The sequence below is a fragment of the Siniperca chuatsi genome, linkage group LG18 (genome assembly GCF_020085105.1).
Source record: "Siniperca chuatsi isolate FFG_IHB_CAS linkage group LG18, ASM2008510v1, whole genome shotgun sequence".
NCBI classification, from domain to species: domain Eukaryota; kingdom Metazoa; phylum Chordata; class Actinopteri; order Centrarchiformes; family Sinipercidae; genus Siniperca; species Siniperca chuatsi.
Window position 1 is genome coordinate 8,238,781 of NC_058059.1, and position 16,840 is coordinate 8,255,620.

The window sequence follows — 16,840 nt, forward strand, 5'->3', positions numbered from 1 at the left end:
TTTGGTGATCCCTTCACTTTCCATCTAGCGCCATCATCAGGTCAAAATGAAATTTGTCCAGTAGTTTGGTTTAAGACCAAATACCTGCAAAATCATTGGCATTCCCATCAGCCTCAGCTGTACTTACTGTGTTTAGTTCTGATTAGCTAATGTTAGCATGCTAAACTATGGTGAATATGGTAAAAGTTATACATGTTAAATGTCAGCATGTTAGTATTGTCATTGTGTTGTTGATGTTAGCCTTTAACTCAAAGCACCGCTGTGCCTAACCTCACTGAGCCGCTAGCGTGGCTGCAGACTCTAGTCTTGTTGTTGCTGAGACACTGCCAGACACTGGCTGGCAAAGACTTTTCTTTACCACACAAATCCAGCTGTTCTGAGAAATTACACAGATTTTTATAATTGCTATAATTAAAGTTGAAACAAATCATCTAATTTTGATGTCTCCATTACCAATAGGCCTCCTGGAAGGATGATAGATCTTAGTGATTGGTCTGAACAGTGTCTGTATCATTTATATGAATATATGATATTCCTGATGCTTCAGGAAAATAAAGACAACTTCATGGATTCCTTTGATAGTCAATCTGACTTTGCAACATGCACCTGCACTAGCTGCACAGCTTTGTCTCAGATCACATTGTCTATAGTGAATGCTAACATTTTATATTTTGCATTTTGGGCAGGTATAAATAATTTCCGCAAACCATCAGTAGGATATGAATCTCTCTTGTCCTTCCATTCCTTAATGTCACCCAGATATTCTCTCATTCCTTACTCAGTAAATAGGCTTGTCAGAGCTATTGTGTTGCTTCATATTTAAACTACATTGTAATTATTCATTCAAGCTATACCCATTTCTTTTGAGACTCAGCTCTTAAATGGACCACTTACTCTGAGGAAAGCAAAACATGATCTGTCTCAATTTCTTCTGATAATTTTAAGTCATGAAAGTGTTTTGAAAAATGGGGGAAAATTTAACACTGATGAAAAGGACTGAAAAACCTGCTGTCAATCTGTCAAGTTTATTTCCGTAGCCTTAATCACATGCATGTTTCTAAGTACTTTACAGATATACAGCCAAGCTTAAAGGGTAAATCCAACTGATTTTACACATACAGGTCAGTTTACTCGTCATTGGTTGTGGTACACACACTGTGAAAACAGTTAATATCGTATGTGGCTCTGGAGCAATTTTCTCCAGTCTAAGAAAATAACCCTGGCGATATCATCAGAAACCCTGCATTACCAGGAACTAAAACTCCAGGATATCTTCGCCTCTCCTGCTTCCATTCTTTCTTCTCTTTTGAGTCCCCCAAATTTATAAGTGCAATACTAAAACAACAAAAAGCAAAGATATTAAATGGCATGTCAAAAACAATATCAGTCCTGTGCAAAAGTTGTACCATAAGGTATGGAACAACTCACACCAAACAAAGTATTACTTTGATGAAATCGGTTATATAACTTCACTGTATACATTTGGCAAGGTTGTGATAGAGCAATTAGAAGTAGAGGACTGGGTGTGTGTCGAGCTTACATCCTGCATCTGGCACCGTTTCAAATCCTCCCACACTTGTTTTGCAGTCTGCACTTTCCCGGCTGTGTTAATCGTATGCAAAAACAGTTCCACATTCACTGCACATATACAGTACAGAGCATTTTAGATTAATCTTTGTGTGTTTGTTTATATGCAGGCAATGCTGCCTTTGTTTTTCATGAATTTTGACTTGCCAAATTGTCTCGCTGCTGCAGAATGGATGACGCAGAGGCTTGTTTCATTCTAAGCAGTCGTAACGAGGTGGATCGCATGGCTGCGGTAAGAAGAACAACAATGAATTAACTCTCTGCAATAACTCTTTATCAATTATGAGTTGTCGTTCATTTGTTTACAAAGACTCAAGTCATTAATGCTGTCAGTCATAAAGGCAATTACTAATTAATTAAAGGAGATTCATTAGAAAATGCAAGAGTGAAAATGTAAATCTTTGACTGTTTCCCCACAGGACCATCAGACTATCTTGAGAGCCTGGGCAGTGAAGGACTTTGCTCCAAATTGCCCCCTTTATGTCCAGATACTCAAACCTGAAAATAAGTTCCATGTAAAATTTGCAGGTGAGAGTTTCTAATCGCCATTCGCTTTCTGGCCGAGAGTTAGATGAGAAAATTGCTTCCTCTCTTATTTCTGTCCATTAAAGATACAATAGTCATTATTTCTATGTTGATGATGGATCACATGACTAAGAGAATTATCACAGAGAATTATCAGCAAATCTGCAGTTCCCCCAGCTCTACAGAGTCTGTTACATCATAAGGAAGACCAAGCAACTAGTTGGTGAACATAGTGGAACACTTAGCTGCTGAAGAGCCAGATATTTCCCTCAGGAGTTGGTGGAGACAAAAACAGAGTTAAAAGGAGAGGGAATATTACATTATATATACATTCATCAGGCAGCCAGAAACACGACTCCAAATGAATTCTAATGTTGCTTTGTATTTGCTGGATGTGTAAATAGGCAACTGTTTGCTAACAAGTTTGCCATATGAACTAAAAAGGTGATAATACATCAGTGTTTGTGTTCACAGCTTGTTCCTCTTCTCCCAAATGGCCAAAAAATCAACAGGATTAAATATGAGGCTAGAGCTGGAAGTCAATTAGCTTAGCTTAACATAAAGACTGTAAACCAGGGGAAACAGCTAGCCTGGCTCTATCCAAAGGTAACAAAATCTGCCTACCAGCACCTTGAAAGCTCCCTAATTTATATGTTATACCTTGTTTGTTTAATCTGTTTCAAAAACAGAAATGTTTAAACAATAAGTTGTGGTTTTACGGGGAGTTAGGTGCTGCAACTCTCTCTGGGCCAGGTAACCAGTGAAGACTCCAGGAAATCACTACACCACGTAACTCCACACAACATTTTCAAACTTTTCAAACTTGATTTTTCTAAGGATTAAACAAACACAATATAATGTGTTAATTAGCTAGCTTTAGAGGCGTTGGTAGGTCTGTTTCTGAACTTTGGTGAGAGCTAGTCTAATTTAAGATAAGATAAACTTTATTGATCTTATGCTAAGCTAATCGATTCTAAGCACTAGCTAGCTTCACACTTAACAGATGGATAAAAGAAAGGAATCAATCTCCTCATCTTACTCTCGGCCAGAAAGCAAATAAGCATATTTTCCAAAATGTCTAAAAACTATTCCTGTAAAATTTGTTTTCCACCTTTCCAGTGTAACACATGATAATATAACTTCTACTTCTTGGACAGCCCCTCTGATCAGCTCATTTGCTTCTTTTCAGATCATGTTGTGTGTGAGGAGGAGTTCAAGTACGCCATGTTGGCTCTCAACTGTGTGTGTCCTGCCACCTCCACTTTGGTCACACTCCTTGTACACACCTCCCGCGGACGGTCAGTCATCTTGCATAACCAGGGGCCTCCTCTGGCTTTTTCATTTCTCCTTAGTGTGATTGCAATGTTCAAGTTTCTTCACATGTTCATGTCTGCTCTTATACAACGTCCATGGAACTAACACAAAGAGGTGAATAAGCCCAAGCAAAAGTCTTAGTTCGTTGTGGAAAACGGCAGGAAGTAATGAGAGTGCATTACACCAAATGAAGAGAACAGGCGGCACCTAAATGGATTTTTTAGGATACTCTTTAAAATAGTGTGAAAAGCTCTCTGGTGAAAAATTATTTTTCACAGCAGGCAAACAGATCACTTTTAAAAGCTGTTGTCAATGACTGAGGGAAACTGCATTAAATGGGAATCAATTGGCTAAAGCACTTACTGTGTTCCTGACAATTCTTTAGAAAGTGAAACTTTGTGTATTTTTATTAGACAAAGGCCTATGAGCTTTGAGATTGCATACATTAGCCACAAAGGTGTATATGAATGTGTATTATAGTTGATTATAGTCTGACTGTGTATGAGGGAGCATGTTTATGCAAAAGTGCACTTTATGTGTATTGCATGTGTAGACGTCATTGGGTGCACAAGATTTAGAGACATGCAGATCACAAAGGATGTTCAGTGGGAAATAAGTTTAAAAGCGACCAGGAGATATTGATAATAATTAGCATATTGTTTTGTCTTTTACGATGAGTTACAGTATGGAAGCCAGAGAGTGTGAAATAACATTTAGAAGTCATGTTATGTAAATATTAATAGTACTCAGTACTAAAAAACTATTATGTAAACCGCTACCTTGGGGTTGTTCTGAGCATCTCTCGTAGCCCATTAAACTCCATCAAAGCGCTTGAGCAATTACAGTAATTACCGGAAGTCATTGCAAAGAGCATATTAGAGCCAAGCCGACTGACTGACAGATGGATCAAGCTGTCTGCTTTCACCAGAGAACCCAGGAGACCCAGTGCACCCCTAAGGGAATGAAGGGATGTGGAGAGAGGAGATAAAGAGTTTTGCAAATTTTGTTAATGATTGTTCCAGAATAGATGTTCTCAAAAGCAGGGTTTCACTGTTCAGAGTTTGTCAAGACTGCATAAAATAATAGCATATGTGGTAAAAAATAAAAATAAAAGTATCAGGTTCACTGATCCGTCATATGTTTGATTGTATTTTCCCTGAATGAATGCAGAGAAGGACAGCAGTCGCCGGAGCAGTGGCAGAGGATGTACGGATGTTGCTCCGGCAACGAGGTCTACCACATCCGACTATGTGACAGCAAGTTCTTTGGAGAGTATAATGGCAAAAGCTTCACATATGCCTCCTTTCATGCTCACAAGAAGTGAGTTGACATGTAAGCTACAGCATCTTCTTCAGATGCTGACAAGCTGAAAATGTGCCAAAACATTTACAGGGGTTGTTACATATTTCGCTACCGCTCGTTTGTCTGTGTGACCTGGTATAATCTTGTATAATCAAGTACAACAGTAGTGCACTACTATTCTTTTGCCTGATCCTAGTTTGATACCTGTTGTATGCAGATAAATAAATGCAAAAAGAACAACATCTAACTTTTTGATTATACTGTAGATGTTTTTTGTCAAATACGCTGCAGACCACAAAAAAAATTTCAGCTCCCTGCTACAAAAGTTAGCTAAGTCTATCATAAAGACTAAAAACAGGTGGAAACAGCTAACGTTAGCTTGTTTCTTTCTGAAGGTAATAAAATCCACCGAGCACCACCTAATTAACACATTGTATCTCAAGTTTAAAAATGACAAATTGGGTTTTTTTTATGGAGAGTTACGAGAGTTAGTATTTTGGGGAACGCTTAACCGCTTTCTTGCCGAGAGTTAGATGATAAGATTGATACCCCTTGTAATGTCTGTATGCTACATGCTACAACGAGCAGCTCGTTAGCTTAGCTTGGCAGAGAGACTGAAAACGGGGAAACAGCTAGCCTGGCTCCCTCGGACAGTAACAAAATCCACCAAGCAGCACCTCTAAAGCTCACTAATTAACACGTTAAATCTGGTTTGTTTAATCTGTATGAAAACCGAAGTTTAAAAAATGCTGATTTGTGGTTTTACGAGGCATTATATGCCAGACTGTTTCTTGGCTGGACACAGTGACTTGTCTTGACTTCGTCTTGTCGTCATGATGAGGTTGCCAGGCATATAATGTGTTAATTAGTGAGCTTTAGAAGTGTTGGTGGTCTCCAGTCATTATACTAAGCTAAATTTATTTAATTCTCTGCAAAAAAGCGAATATGTGTAAGTGTATTTCCCGAAACATCGAACAGTACCTTTAAGCCCCATGTTTTTATGGCTTTAAATGTAATGACCATATTCTGCTGTCAGATATTTTCCTCAATTGTATGGTAACAGAAGGTATGTGACGTGCAGGTACGGTGTGTGTCTGATCGGTATAAAGAGGGAAGACAACAAGAGCATTCTGCTGAACCCTGGCCCGCACCACATCATGGCTGCCACAGACACCTGCTACTACATCAACATCACCAAGGAGGAGAACTCAGCCTTCATCTTCAACCAGGAGGAGAGGAAGGGCCGCACTGCCGGGGGATTCTATGACGGACCCTCACAGCTTCCTGTGCACAGCATCATCGCTAGCATGGGTGAGAGAGGATGTAGACTGCTCTTGTTGATGTAAGAGGTCTGAAAGGTACTGATGAATTTGGATTGACTGTGGAGACACTGGTTCATTATGTGTGATTTAAAGCTCAGTTGAAAATAATTTACAGGCACTGTTGCCATGGATCTTCAGAATACGAGTCCACCTGACGTCTCAGGTGGTAAACTGGTCCCACCTACAGTGAATGGAACAGGGAGCCGCCGGCCGAGCATCGCTCCAGTTCAGGAGATCGCAGACTCCTCCTCAATTCTGCCATGTGACCTCCTCAGTGACCAATCAGAAGATGACTCTGTCTTCACAGATGAGAAAGGCCACTCGTCTACTGAGTAAGGTTTCTGTTTCTCTGTGTGTACATAAATATCCATACCTTAAGTGTCAGTCTATATGACCTTAAGTCACTAAACTGGACATTGGATCATTAACATCACTGCAATACTTGAAATATTGTGCAATATTCTCTGTTTAATGCTCCTGCGCATAATACTTACTATATACTATTTACTTTGTAAATAAAACTACAAATGTAGTTTCTTCAGATTACTTTGCGCAATAGTTACTAATTTGTCTCCTAGAATTAATGACCCTGATATTATAGACAGGTTGTCTGTATCTTCTAGTGATGGAAAGTAACTACATACAAATTTGACATACTTCAGAGGAAAATACAAATTTACTTAACAGCTATAGCTACTTGTTACTTTGCAGTTAAGTATTTTATACAAAACATAAGATCAGTTTATAAAATATGATACATTGTTATAAATGAAACTTTTCAGCAGTATTAACTGTAAAGTGGTTAAAATTGGCTCCATCTCAACAAACTGCAACAGTACAGCTACTTATTAATGCATATTAATTGAACATATAATCATATAACCTTCACAAGGGGCCATTCTTCTGCACAATTACTTTTACTTTTGATACTTTTAAGTATATCTACAGTATATATCTACTGTATATCTGTACTTTTACTTAAGAAAGACTTTGAATGCAGGACTTCTGCATGTAATGGGGTATATTAACATTGTGCTATTGCAACTTTTACTTACTGTAAGTACCACATCACCACTTTTGTATAAACTGGTCATTTAGTTTTTGTATAAAGTCAAACTCAGCTTCAATCAATTCATTGAAGGTTGAGCCAAACATAATTCGAAACTACAGTCATTTAATATATGCTAAATCTGCAAAATGCAAGATGCAAATTAAGCAAACAATCGTACATAATCCAACTGAGTCGAGTTTCTTTAAAACTATGCAACTTCCCGAAATATGCAATAACAAAATATTTTCCTTACCAGTTCTGTGAATAATTTACCCAGCATGCAGTTGAACATGAATGCTAATTTCACAGGTAACATGAATAAATTTGTGATTTCTGCATATTCAGAAAATGACCTCTAAATGTTCTCTTAACTTCCAAATGGCTTATCTCTGGAAAACATTTTTTGTTACAACAAGAAATTACAACAAGAAAACCTTACCAATTTTTTAAACACAGTATGTTTCCATGAAATGTGTCATTCATGCCTTTTGGATTTGTTGCCAGGTACGTGAAAGGTTATCCCCCTAACTCTCCGTACATTGGGAGCTCGCCCACCTTGTGCCATCTGTTGGCTGAAAAAGCCCCGTTTTGCTGCCTACGACTGGACCAGGTGGGCAGTCACTGTTCCTCCAACTTAGTCACTCAATTACTTACTGCCTCCATCATTCCTTCCATTCCTTCCCTCCTCTCTCTGTCCTTCACTTCATAAAAGCAAACCTAAAATACCTGCCTGTTTTTTTGGTCTCTATGCAGGGTTGCAGGCACAACAGTTTTGAGGATGCTAAGGCTTATGGTTTCAAAAACAAGCTCATCATTGTGTCTGCTGAGACTGCAGGGAATGGTCTCTATAACTTCATAGTGCCTCTCAGAGCTTATTACAGACCCAGGAAAGAACTCAACCCCATTGTCTTGCTGTTGGATAACCCGTGAGTTCACTTTAACACACACACAACACACACATCGTTCTTTTCTCTCCCCTTCACTCTTTTCTTTCACCATCTCACGTCAGCACAGTACTTAGGACAAGGCTGTGGAGGTGGAACTTAATTGTCGGTCCTGATGTTAGGTTACTGCTGCTGCTCACAGTGACAGTGTGTTTTGAGCGACAAAGAAAATAAAAACGCTGCACTCTGTAGCTCCAGACAGTAACCATAGCAACTTGCTTTGCCTTGAACCTGAGTGATATATATTGCTAAAAGGGGAGAAAAAGATGAAGAATTATTTCTTTGGAGAACACCAAGCAGGCTTTCATTGACAACCCTGATGTGTCCCTTTTCAGCCCCCACATGTGAGCTCTCAAGACACTCATAGAAACGCACACATAACAATAAACTCTTTCCCTCCATGCAGCCTCCTCTCCCTGCCTTCCTATCACTGTTGCGCATACACAAATACAAACACCCACACACTTGGATACACCATTCAAGCACTTACGACAGCCTTGGGTCTCTAATCAGCAAGACTGTGCAGATGCATAATGTTCTGTCAGGGGTGGTGGTGGTTGAATACAAGCAATAATAAAGCAACTAAATCTCTCTAAGCACGCTCAGTACCGGACGGACCCATTCCTCAGCCTAAAGACACATCAAGTAGGGACATCAGCCATAACATTATATTTACATTTACGTTACATTGCAAGTAACGTGTTTTAGAGCAACATTTCAAATAAATTGTGCGGCAGCAGAAGAAAAGAAACGCTACAAGACTAAAGTTGATCCTGATTCACTTTTTGTAGTCATATTGAAGGCTTTTTCCTTGAATGACTAACTTAAATGTTAATTGTGTGCATTGTCCATGTTTACAAAATCAATTTCTTTTTGTTTTATCTTACTAAGCAATGTATCGTGACATTACCATATATCATATGTTTCCCGTAGGCCAGATAATCACTTTCTGGAGGCCATCTGCTGTTTTCCTATGGTCTACTACATGGCTGGGACCATAGACAAGTAAGACTGTCACATAACCTTCTGCTTTTCATTATAAATGTATTATATATTACATTTATTTGCTCATTAAAATATATTGAAGAGGAGTTTGGAATTCTCTGAGATTTAATTGGTTATACAGTTATGTTCCAGGTAAATTAGCATCTGCTGTTATTATGCTCGTTGTTTGTGTCTGACTGTTTGCGTGCCTGTGTCTGTGTGTGTGTGTTTCAGTCTGGACAGCCTGCTGCAGTGTGGCATCATCTACGCGGATAATTTGGTTGTTGTGGATAAAGAGAGTACAATGAGTGCCGAGGAGGACTACATGGCTGATGCCAAAACTATTGTCAATGTACAGACAATGTTCAGGTAATTAATCAGATTATATTCATGACATGGTCTTTAATTTTGTAACATCACTTTATCATTAAATTGTTGTGTGTTTATGAGCAGCTGCATTGCTACAAGGCTTTTGAAAGTTTAGTAATAAATTGTGATATTTAGTCTCATCCTCTGACTCTGGTTCACCTGTTTCCTCTTTTTTAATCACTTTGTTTAATGAACATCCTTCTCTCTCGTTGCAGATTGTTTCCCAGTCTCAGTATTATCACAGAGCTTACTCATCCATCCAACATGAGATTCATGCAGTTCAGAGCAAAGGACTGCTATTCACTGGCCCTCTCCAAGCTGGAGAAGGTAAGACATAACAAGAGGGCTTACAGTGAAGTGTGTAGTATGAAAGATGAACATGAATTGTAAAGAGAAGACGTAGAATATAGTATTTTTTATGTGAACATTTTTTAAAATTCACACTGTCATCATGACTTTCTCCACTGTCAGAAAAGTGACAGACTTTTAAATGATGTGGACCCTGGCTCTCCCCCACAGAAAGAGCGTGATAAAGGCTCCAACTTGGCCTTCATGTTTCGCCTACCCTTCGCTGCAGGCAGAGTGTTCAGTATTAGCATGCTGGACACCCTGCTGTATCAGGTTGGTACAAACCTACAGCTAAGCACCTCAGATGACTTTTTTAAATACCATGTGAAACAAATGAATGTGTCTTACAGCAGCAGAGAAGCAGTATCACCTGAAGAAACAGAGCAGCATTACCATCACAAAGCAAAAGTGCCCTCTTGTGTTCAGTCATTGATAGAAAACTCACTTAAGTTTCTTTATGTCCACTGTTTTTTAAGCTGTTACAAAGTTATAAAAGTGTTTTTTTCTGTGATTCCATGTCAGTCTTTTGTGAAGGACTACATGATCCTTATTGCAAGGCTGCTGCTGGGGCTGGACACCACTCCAGGATCAGGATACCTCTGTGCTGTGAGTTAGACAGAAGAAAATAATCTGAAAGAAGAAAGAAATGATCTGACACAATGCCTTACTCCAGTTTATCTAACTAATAGTATACCCATGTATCACTTGTTCCAGATGAAAGTAACCGAGGAAGATCTGTGGATTAGTACTTATGGCAGGCTGTTCCAGAAACTCTGCTCCTCTAGTGCCGAAATTCCTATTGGGATCTATCGGACAGAATCCCATATTTTCACGACTTCTGAGGTGAGATCTCTGACATGATACAGTTGTATCAAGCTAAATATCCATCTCGAATGCAAGAACATGTTTATTATAAATAAGCTTGTAATCTCTGGTTTGAAGCAAAATCTTGAGACAAATAATGTATTAAAGTATATAACAAGACTAAGGGTCTATAGCCATGCTAGCGGCTCTGTGAGGCTGTAAATAGGCACAGCAGTGCTTTGAGTTAAATGCTAACATCAGCATGCTAACATGCTCACAATGACATGCTAATATGCTAATGTTTAGCAGGTAATGTTTACACAAGAGGAAAAGTCAGGGGATGACCAAAGTCATTAGGCTTAAGCCTTTAGGGACCATAAATGTCTGTACAATATTTCTTGGCAATCTATCCATTAGTTGATCAAATATTTCTGGACCAAACCGACATTGCCATCCCTAGAACCATGGCGCTAGCAAGGCTAAGATCTATTATTTACCTCACCTGAGAATTAATGTTTCAGTTTTTCTTAACTTATTATGATGAGCATCCTGGCCGTAAAGTTAACTTCCTGTCTCCCCACCCCAGTCGCAGGTGTCAGTCAGTGTTGACGACTGCGAGGACAACAAGGACAGGGGGGACGAGTCTCGCAGCAATGACCAATCAGATCACCCCCTTCTGAGGAAGAAGAGCATGCAGTGGGCACGGCGTCTGAGTAAGAAAAGCGTGAGGTGGCAGGGAGTGAACCGGGACTCGAGCAAGGACCACGCCCAGCGCATCGCTCAGCAGCGCCTCAATCTCTACCGACGCTCTGAGAGGGAAGAGCTGTCTGAGCTGGTCCGCAACCGCATGAGGCATCTGGGCCTCCCCACCTCCGGATATGGTGAGGATGGACACATCTTTAACTGAGAAAGCCAACTGCTCAGAGCTTTCCTTTCCCAAACTTTCATGTCTTCTTCTGCTTAAAAGTTTGTCTGTTTCATGTCTAACTGCTGTTTGTAGAAGACCTAACTAATCTGACAGCCAGTGACGTCATGAACAGAGTCAATCTGGGATACCTACAAGGTAAGCATTTAAGTTTCGATCCTATGGCAGGCTGAAATTAGATCATAACACCGCTGATTGAGGTGATTTTTCTGTTTCAGATGAGCAGAATGATCACCAAAACACCCTGTCCTACGTCCTGATTAACCCTTCTCCTGACACCAGGCTGGAGCTCAATGACATTGTGTAAGCATTACTCCTTTATTTTGCTCCCGCTGTGTGTGTGTGTTTGTTTTATAATAAACAGACGTGCAAACCCATTGAATAAAATGTATTTTGTGCCTGCACAAAGGGTAATTTGAGGTGTCCCATTGCTGCTGTTTATTTTTCAGTTTTCTCAAAGCTGTCTTATTTTGTAGATGTTCTTGCATGTGTATTACTGTGTACATTTTTTTAAATAATTTTCAGTTGATAGTAACATTGCTCCATGTCTACTGGATGTGTAAATAGGCAATTATTTGATAACACATTCAGCATAAGAACTTTATAAAATATGTCATTGTTGTCCTTACAACTTGGTCCGCTACCCAGTAGGCGATTTGTTTGTGTATTTCTAACAGGGGAGACGGAGGGTTTCCCTGTTCGTTTCATTCACCTGCAACTAGCAAACCGACTCATGGTACCCCCACCCTATATAGTTTAGAGAATATTATAGATCCAAGACGAAACTGACAGAAGGGCGGGACTGAGACAAAAAGTCGCAATTACAAATCCTTCTGCTACTTCAGCACCATGGACAACGCCATGGTCGGGACCATAGATTCTAATTTGCACAAACCTCAGTCAGATAAAGGATCAATGAGTCAGGCAGACTAATGGAAATAATATACAATCACAAGGAAACAACATGAATTATAACACAACAGCTGAGTGAGCAAGGCACCTATCAGTATCCATGGCGACGGCTGTTTCCTGTTCATGATGGAGAGTGGCGAGTGCTTCCCACAGTTTACTTGTTTATTTATCTCTACTTTTAATACAGAGTGCCCTTCATGGCTAAGAGTGTGACTTCTGTAGTGAAGGGTTTGCGACTAGGGAACGGTTTAGGAAAGTGCCTGAATGCTGAGCTCCCAGGTGGCAACTCGTAAAAACTGATGGACATGCTTATGTTCTCTCTCTCTCGCTCAGGTACTTGATTCGTTCAGACCCTCTGGCTCACGTCCCAGAGGAGCCTCCTGTCCACAGCAGCAGTCTGAAAGAGAGACATGAGTCCAGCATAGACACCAGAGAGGACACCCAGCTCTGATACGATGCTGACCTTCACTGGTACTTCATAATGACCCCCTTCAGCTGTCATGGGGGTCTGACTGCTTCCATGCAGGTCCAGTCTGAAAGAGGACAATTTGTGCTACAGTGTTCCAGCATTGCAGTCTACAACTGTATTATATGTAGGGTTGGGTACCTTTCACATTTGAACCGATAACAGTACCGGTACCTGGAATTCGATACCCAACGGTACCTTTTTTCTGTACTTTACTCTCTCTGTAGTAACAAAAATGTAATTTCAGTTCAAACTTCTCAATTTCAACATTGTTATTTATTTAGAACATTTTACCTCACTGCCTCACTTAACGTCATCCATGGAGAGTAAGTTAACTTCTCCCTGCTGGCGTGCTAACATTAGCTGCGGCTGCTGCGGGGGACTTGGCTTTCAGACTATCAAACACAATACCCTCTTCAGCTTTTAGATATATTTTGTGTTTGACCAGGTGTTTCCTCAGGTTAGACGTGTTGCCCTGGCCAGCTTATGCAGTGAGTGTTTTCTGCCTTGAGTTTTGAAAAATGTAACCACACTTGCAACCGCTTTCAGCTCGCCATTGCCCTGACTCAGTAGCCCCCCCCTTTTTTTTTTTTTTTTTTTTTTTTTACACAGAGATCGTGCAATACTGCCGTAAAGAAGAGCCGTCATTATGCCTGCTTTGTTTTTTTTACACTGAACCAAACAACGCAAGTATAATGCTGCCCCAGTGTGTGATTTAGATAGCGGAAAGTCAACGTAGGCGGAGCTGATCGTCATAACTACGCTATTCCAGCAGTTGGGAAACAACAAACAAACACGGGAGCTTTACTTTGGTCTGCTGCCTTTATTCACTGACTGCTTACCTTTACTTCTGCACCACTCGCATTCACCGTCACTCTCTGCCGCTCGCTCTCTCTTGTTCAACCAGCCTCACTAGGCACCCACGTGTCCCTGTGACAGCAGGGGTGACGTAGTCTCACTCTCTCTCTTTCTTTCTATACTTTACTCTCTCACCCAGATGCGCTCAAGTACCAAAATTTGGCACCGATTGATTTAACATGAATCGGTACTCCGTAGTACGGAGTTCGGTCGGTAACCTTAAAGGACAGAGTTCGGTACCCAACCCTAATTATATGAGTGCCTACTGTTTGGCAGATGACATTTGACGTCATCTGTGACATTTTCATCCTCTTGCCACAGACTGTGTTAAGAACAGTGTATTCATGTCTGTGAAAGCTCTCTCAGATGAGCAGTGATGGACAAGCTTGAAACTTTAACAAATGTATTCAGCTAACAGTGTTCCCCTTGGTAAGAGTTAATCTGATCACAGGACCACCCTTATGATTTTCATTGTCATTGAAACCTCATGAGTTTCGGAGTGAATTGTATATTTTGTTTCTGCTCTTTTTGGTTCAGGAAAAGTGCAGGTTGAACATCAGGATCAGATATTTTGTAATGCGGAGGTTAGTGGCCCAGAATGTATCCATCTTTTCTTGACTTTTTGAGATTTCCAGAAAACAGATGCACATATTCTACATTTCCCCTGGGCCATACACTTACCTATTTACCACCAATAACATAAAATCAAACTTAACCTTCAAGACACTTCAACACTATGTGACTTAAATAAAATATGTGCATTGAAGCTTTCCTTCCAAGCTTATTTTTGTAGCTGAACCATAGAAGTAGTTATTCAGTGGTGTAGAGGTCTTAATTAGTAAATCATGTACAAACAATGATGGTTACTTAAATGTTTGCTACTGTACATTTCTTAGTTTGGATGAGGTGTTTGCACTCCAATAGCAACCCTTTAAACTATATGCCATGCCTTATATTCAGTATTGTGCCATAAAGGATTTATTTGATTTGTACTATATTAGTAATCAGAAAACCTCATTTTACTTTCAGCGTTGGTCAGTGAAAGAATTAGCTTATTAAGTCACATTTGTGGCTGTTTGGTCAAGGTATGTATTTCTAAACTGCTACATCCTGTACACAAGAATGTTTGACTTTGATTCTTTGACTTCATACATATTTAAATGTTGTAAATGAGTATTTGAGTTTCATTTTATTTTAATTTGCACATTAAAGTGCTATATTATGAAAAAAGCATGTTAAAACTGTTTTGAGTTGTCTAATAATTTTGCCTTGGTGTTGCTATATGTATTTAACCTAGTAATGGCAATTTAAAAGGAATAGTTTGACATTTTTGGGATTTGCAGAGATTTCGATAAGAAGATTGGTACCACTCTTGTGTATGTACGCTAAATATGAAGCTACAGCCAGGAGAACAGTAGCTTAGCATAGAATAAAGACTGGAGACAGGGAACTGGCTCTGTCCATAAATCTGCCTACCAGCACCTCTAAAGCCCATTAATGTTGAATATCGTTTGTTTAATCCGTACCCAAACCTAAGTGTAAAAACGACAAGTTGTAGTTTTACTGGGGATTATGCATGGATGTATATATGTGCTGGACTATTTGTTAACTTACAGGAGTCTATGGTGGTTGCCTGGCAACCTCACGATGACAACACTCCGGGAAGTCACTCCGGGAAGAATAAGCGTATTTCCCAAAATGTCTATTTAAAACTAAAACTAAACATAATATAATATATGAAACTATTTATTTTACTGGATGTGGATTATTCTTATAATTTTAAAATGAAATATCTCAAATGAATTCTCTCTGACATTGTCTTCTCTACATTTAAACCAGACGTAATTTGAAATATATGTTCATTATGGTTAGAGAAAACAAAAATTTCAAGATGACTCATCAGGTTGAATAACTTGAATTTGAGTAAATGTCTGTTTTGTATTGTTTTTGAGTTGCAGTGGGGATTTAACCTTAAAACACAGTGATGTAGACCTCTTTGCATGATGTAGTCTGAAATCAGACAGTAGATTATCCAATGCAATATTTATATTTACACTCACTTTCTGTTCATCTGTCTTCACAATCAAGCAAACAATTACCACATGATATATAACGATAAACATTTAGACCCACTTACTTTAAAAAATGCTTTCCTTTATTTGTTACATAGGTTAAACCTAGTTATTAATGACTGATGAACACTGATGACTGATGGATAGAGAGGCGCCACGTTTTTACCTTCATTGCAGAGTAAGTCTTAAATTCTGTTAGAGACGTCAGTGGGTTCTTGATTAACTTCCTGACCACGACAATTGTTAGTCTCTTGCTCACCTGGGGCACGTTCCATCTGAAAACGGTTTGCACAGTTTTGCTACTGTTTCCGGGTTGAATGACATGTTTCCTGGTCGTGTCTAGATGGTAACCCTGGATTTGTGAAACTCTCGCGAGATTTGTACGCGTTGTTTCTTCTTTGTGCGCGTTCCTAAACCTAACCAAGTCGTTTTGTTGCCTACACCTAAATCTCGCGAGAGTTTCCGCAAATCGGGCTTTGAGGCACGTTTTCTCTCGTTTGGTGGGTGTGTCAGAGGTGTTACCCAATCACAGCGGCGTCTACATAAACCCACCGTATTAAAAAGGGAGTGGACAACAGGGTGTTTTGCTACATTTGGAAACTGTCAAACTACTGTTTGTATGCCTCACCTTGCATTTTCAAAACTTTTAACCACATGCCTAACCACGTTTACTTTAAAAGTTCAACTCTGTAATTTCAGATTTCAAAGAGCTAAATGACCTCTCAAAATTAAAAATACTCCTAGAAGTGTGTGTGGCCACAACCTGAGGGACAATGAGTGACCTAGACACACACACACACACACACACACATTTACATTCATTAAAAAAAAATAAATGTTGCAGTGTTTATATAGTTCTCTCATTTGTATTCTTTTTTTTACAGCAAGACTATACATTTATTATCTTATTTTATGTAACAATTCTTCTGTTTATGCACATGTTTTTATTTCACACTTGCTTTGGCAATGTAAATGGTCTGTTTCCCATGCCAATAAAGCCCCATTGAATTGAAATTGAATTCCAGTGAGAAATAGCAGCTACTAGTACCCTTAATGC

At 39.5% G+C, this 16,840-nt stretch overlaps 1 protein-coding gene across 3 annotated transcripts in view; it reads left to right on the forward strand.

Annotated features, from left to right (window-relative positions):
- Positions 1-15,950, forward strand: part of kcnt1a (potassium sodium-activated channel subfamily T member 1a) — a 33,831-nt gene extending 17,881 nt beyond the window's left edge. For 2 of the 3 annotated variants that reach the window (XM_044174881.1, XM_044174883.1), the window contains 18 exons: positions 1,756-1,819; positions 2,007-2,115; positions 3,302-3,410; positions 4,597-4,746; positions 5,810-6,039; positions 6,166-6,382; positions 7,606-7,711; positions 7,855-8,027; positions 8,979-9,050; positions 9,264-9,398; positions 9,614-9,725; positions 9,870-10,019; positions 10,269-10,352; positions 10,461-10,589; positions 11,137-11,431; positions 11,551-11,613; positions 11,694-11,778; positions 12,721-15,950. In XM_044174881.1, the coding sequence (XP_044030816.1) occupies positions 1,756-1,819; positions 2,007-2,115; positions 3,302-3,410; positions 4,597-4,746; positions 5,810-6,039; positions 6,166-6,382; positions 7,606-7,711; positions 7,855-8,027; positions 8,979-9,050; positions 9,264-9,398; positions 9,614-9,725; positions 9,870-10,019; positions 10,269-10,352; positions 10,461-10,589; positions 11,137-11,431; positions 11,551-11,613; positions 11,694-11,778; positions 12,721-12,838 (2,401 nt within the window). In that variant the 3' untranslated portion in view covers positions 12,839-15,950. The remainder of the gene's footprint in view (positions 1-1,755; positions 1,820-2,006; positions 2,116-3,301; positions 3,411-4,596; positions 4,747-5,809; positions 6,040-6,165; positions 6,383-7,605; positions 7,712-7,854; positions 8,028-8,978; positions 9,051-9,263; positions 9,399-9,613; positions 9,726-9,869; positions 10,020-10,268; positions 10,353-10,460; positions 10,590-11,136; positions 11,432-11,550; positions 11,614-11,693; positions 11,779-12,720) is intronic. The other variant, XM_044174882.1, reaches the window with a different exon arrangement.
- Positions 15,951-16,840: the final 890 nt, after the last annotated feature.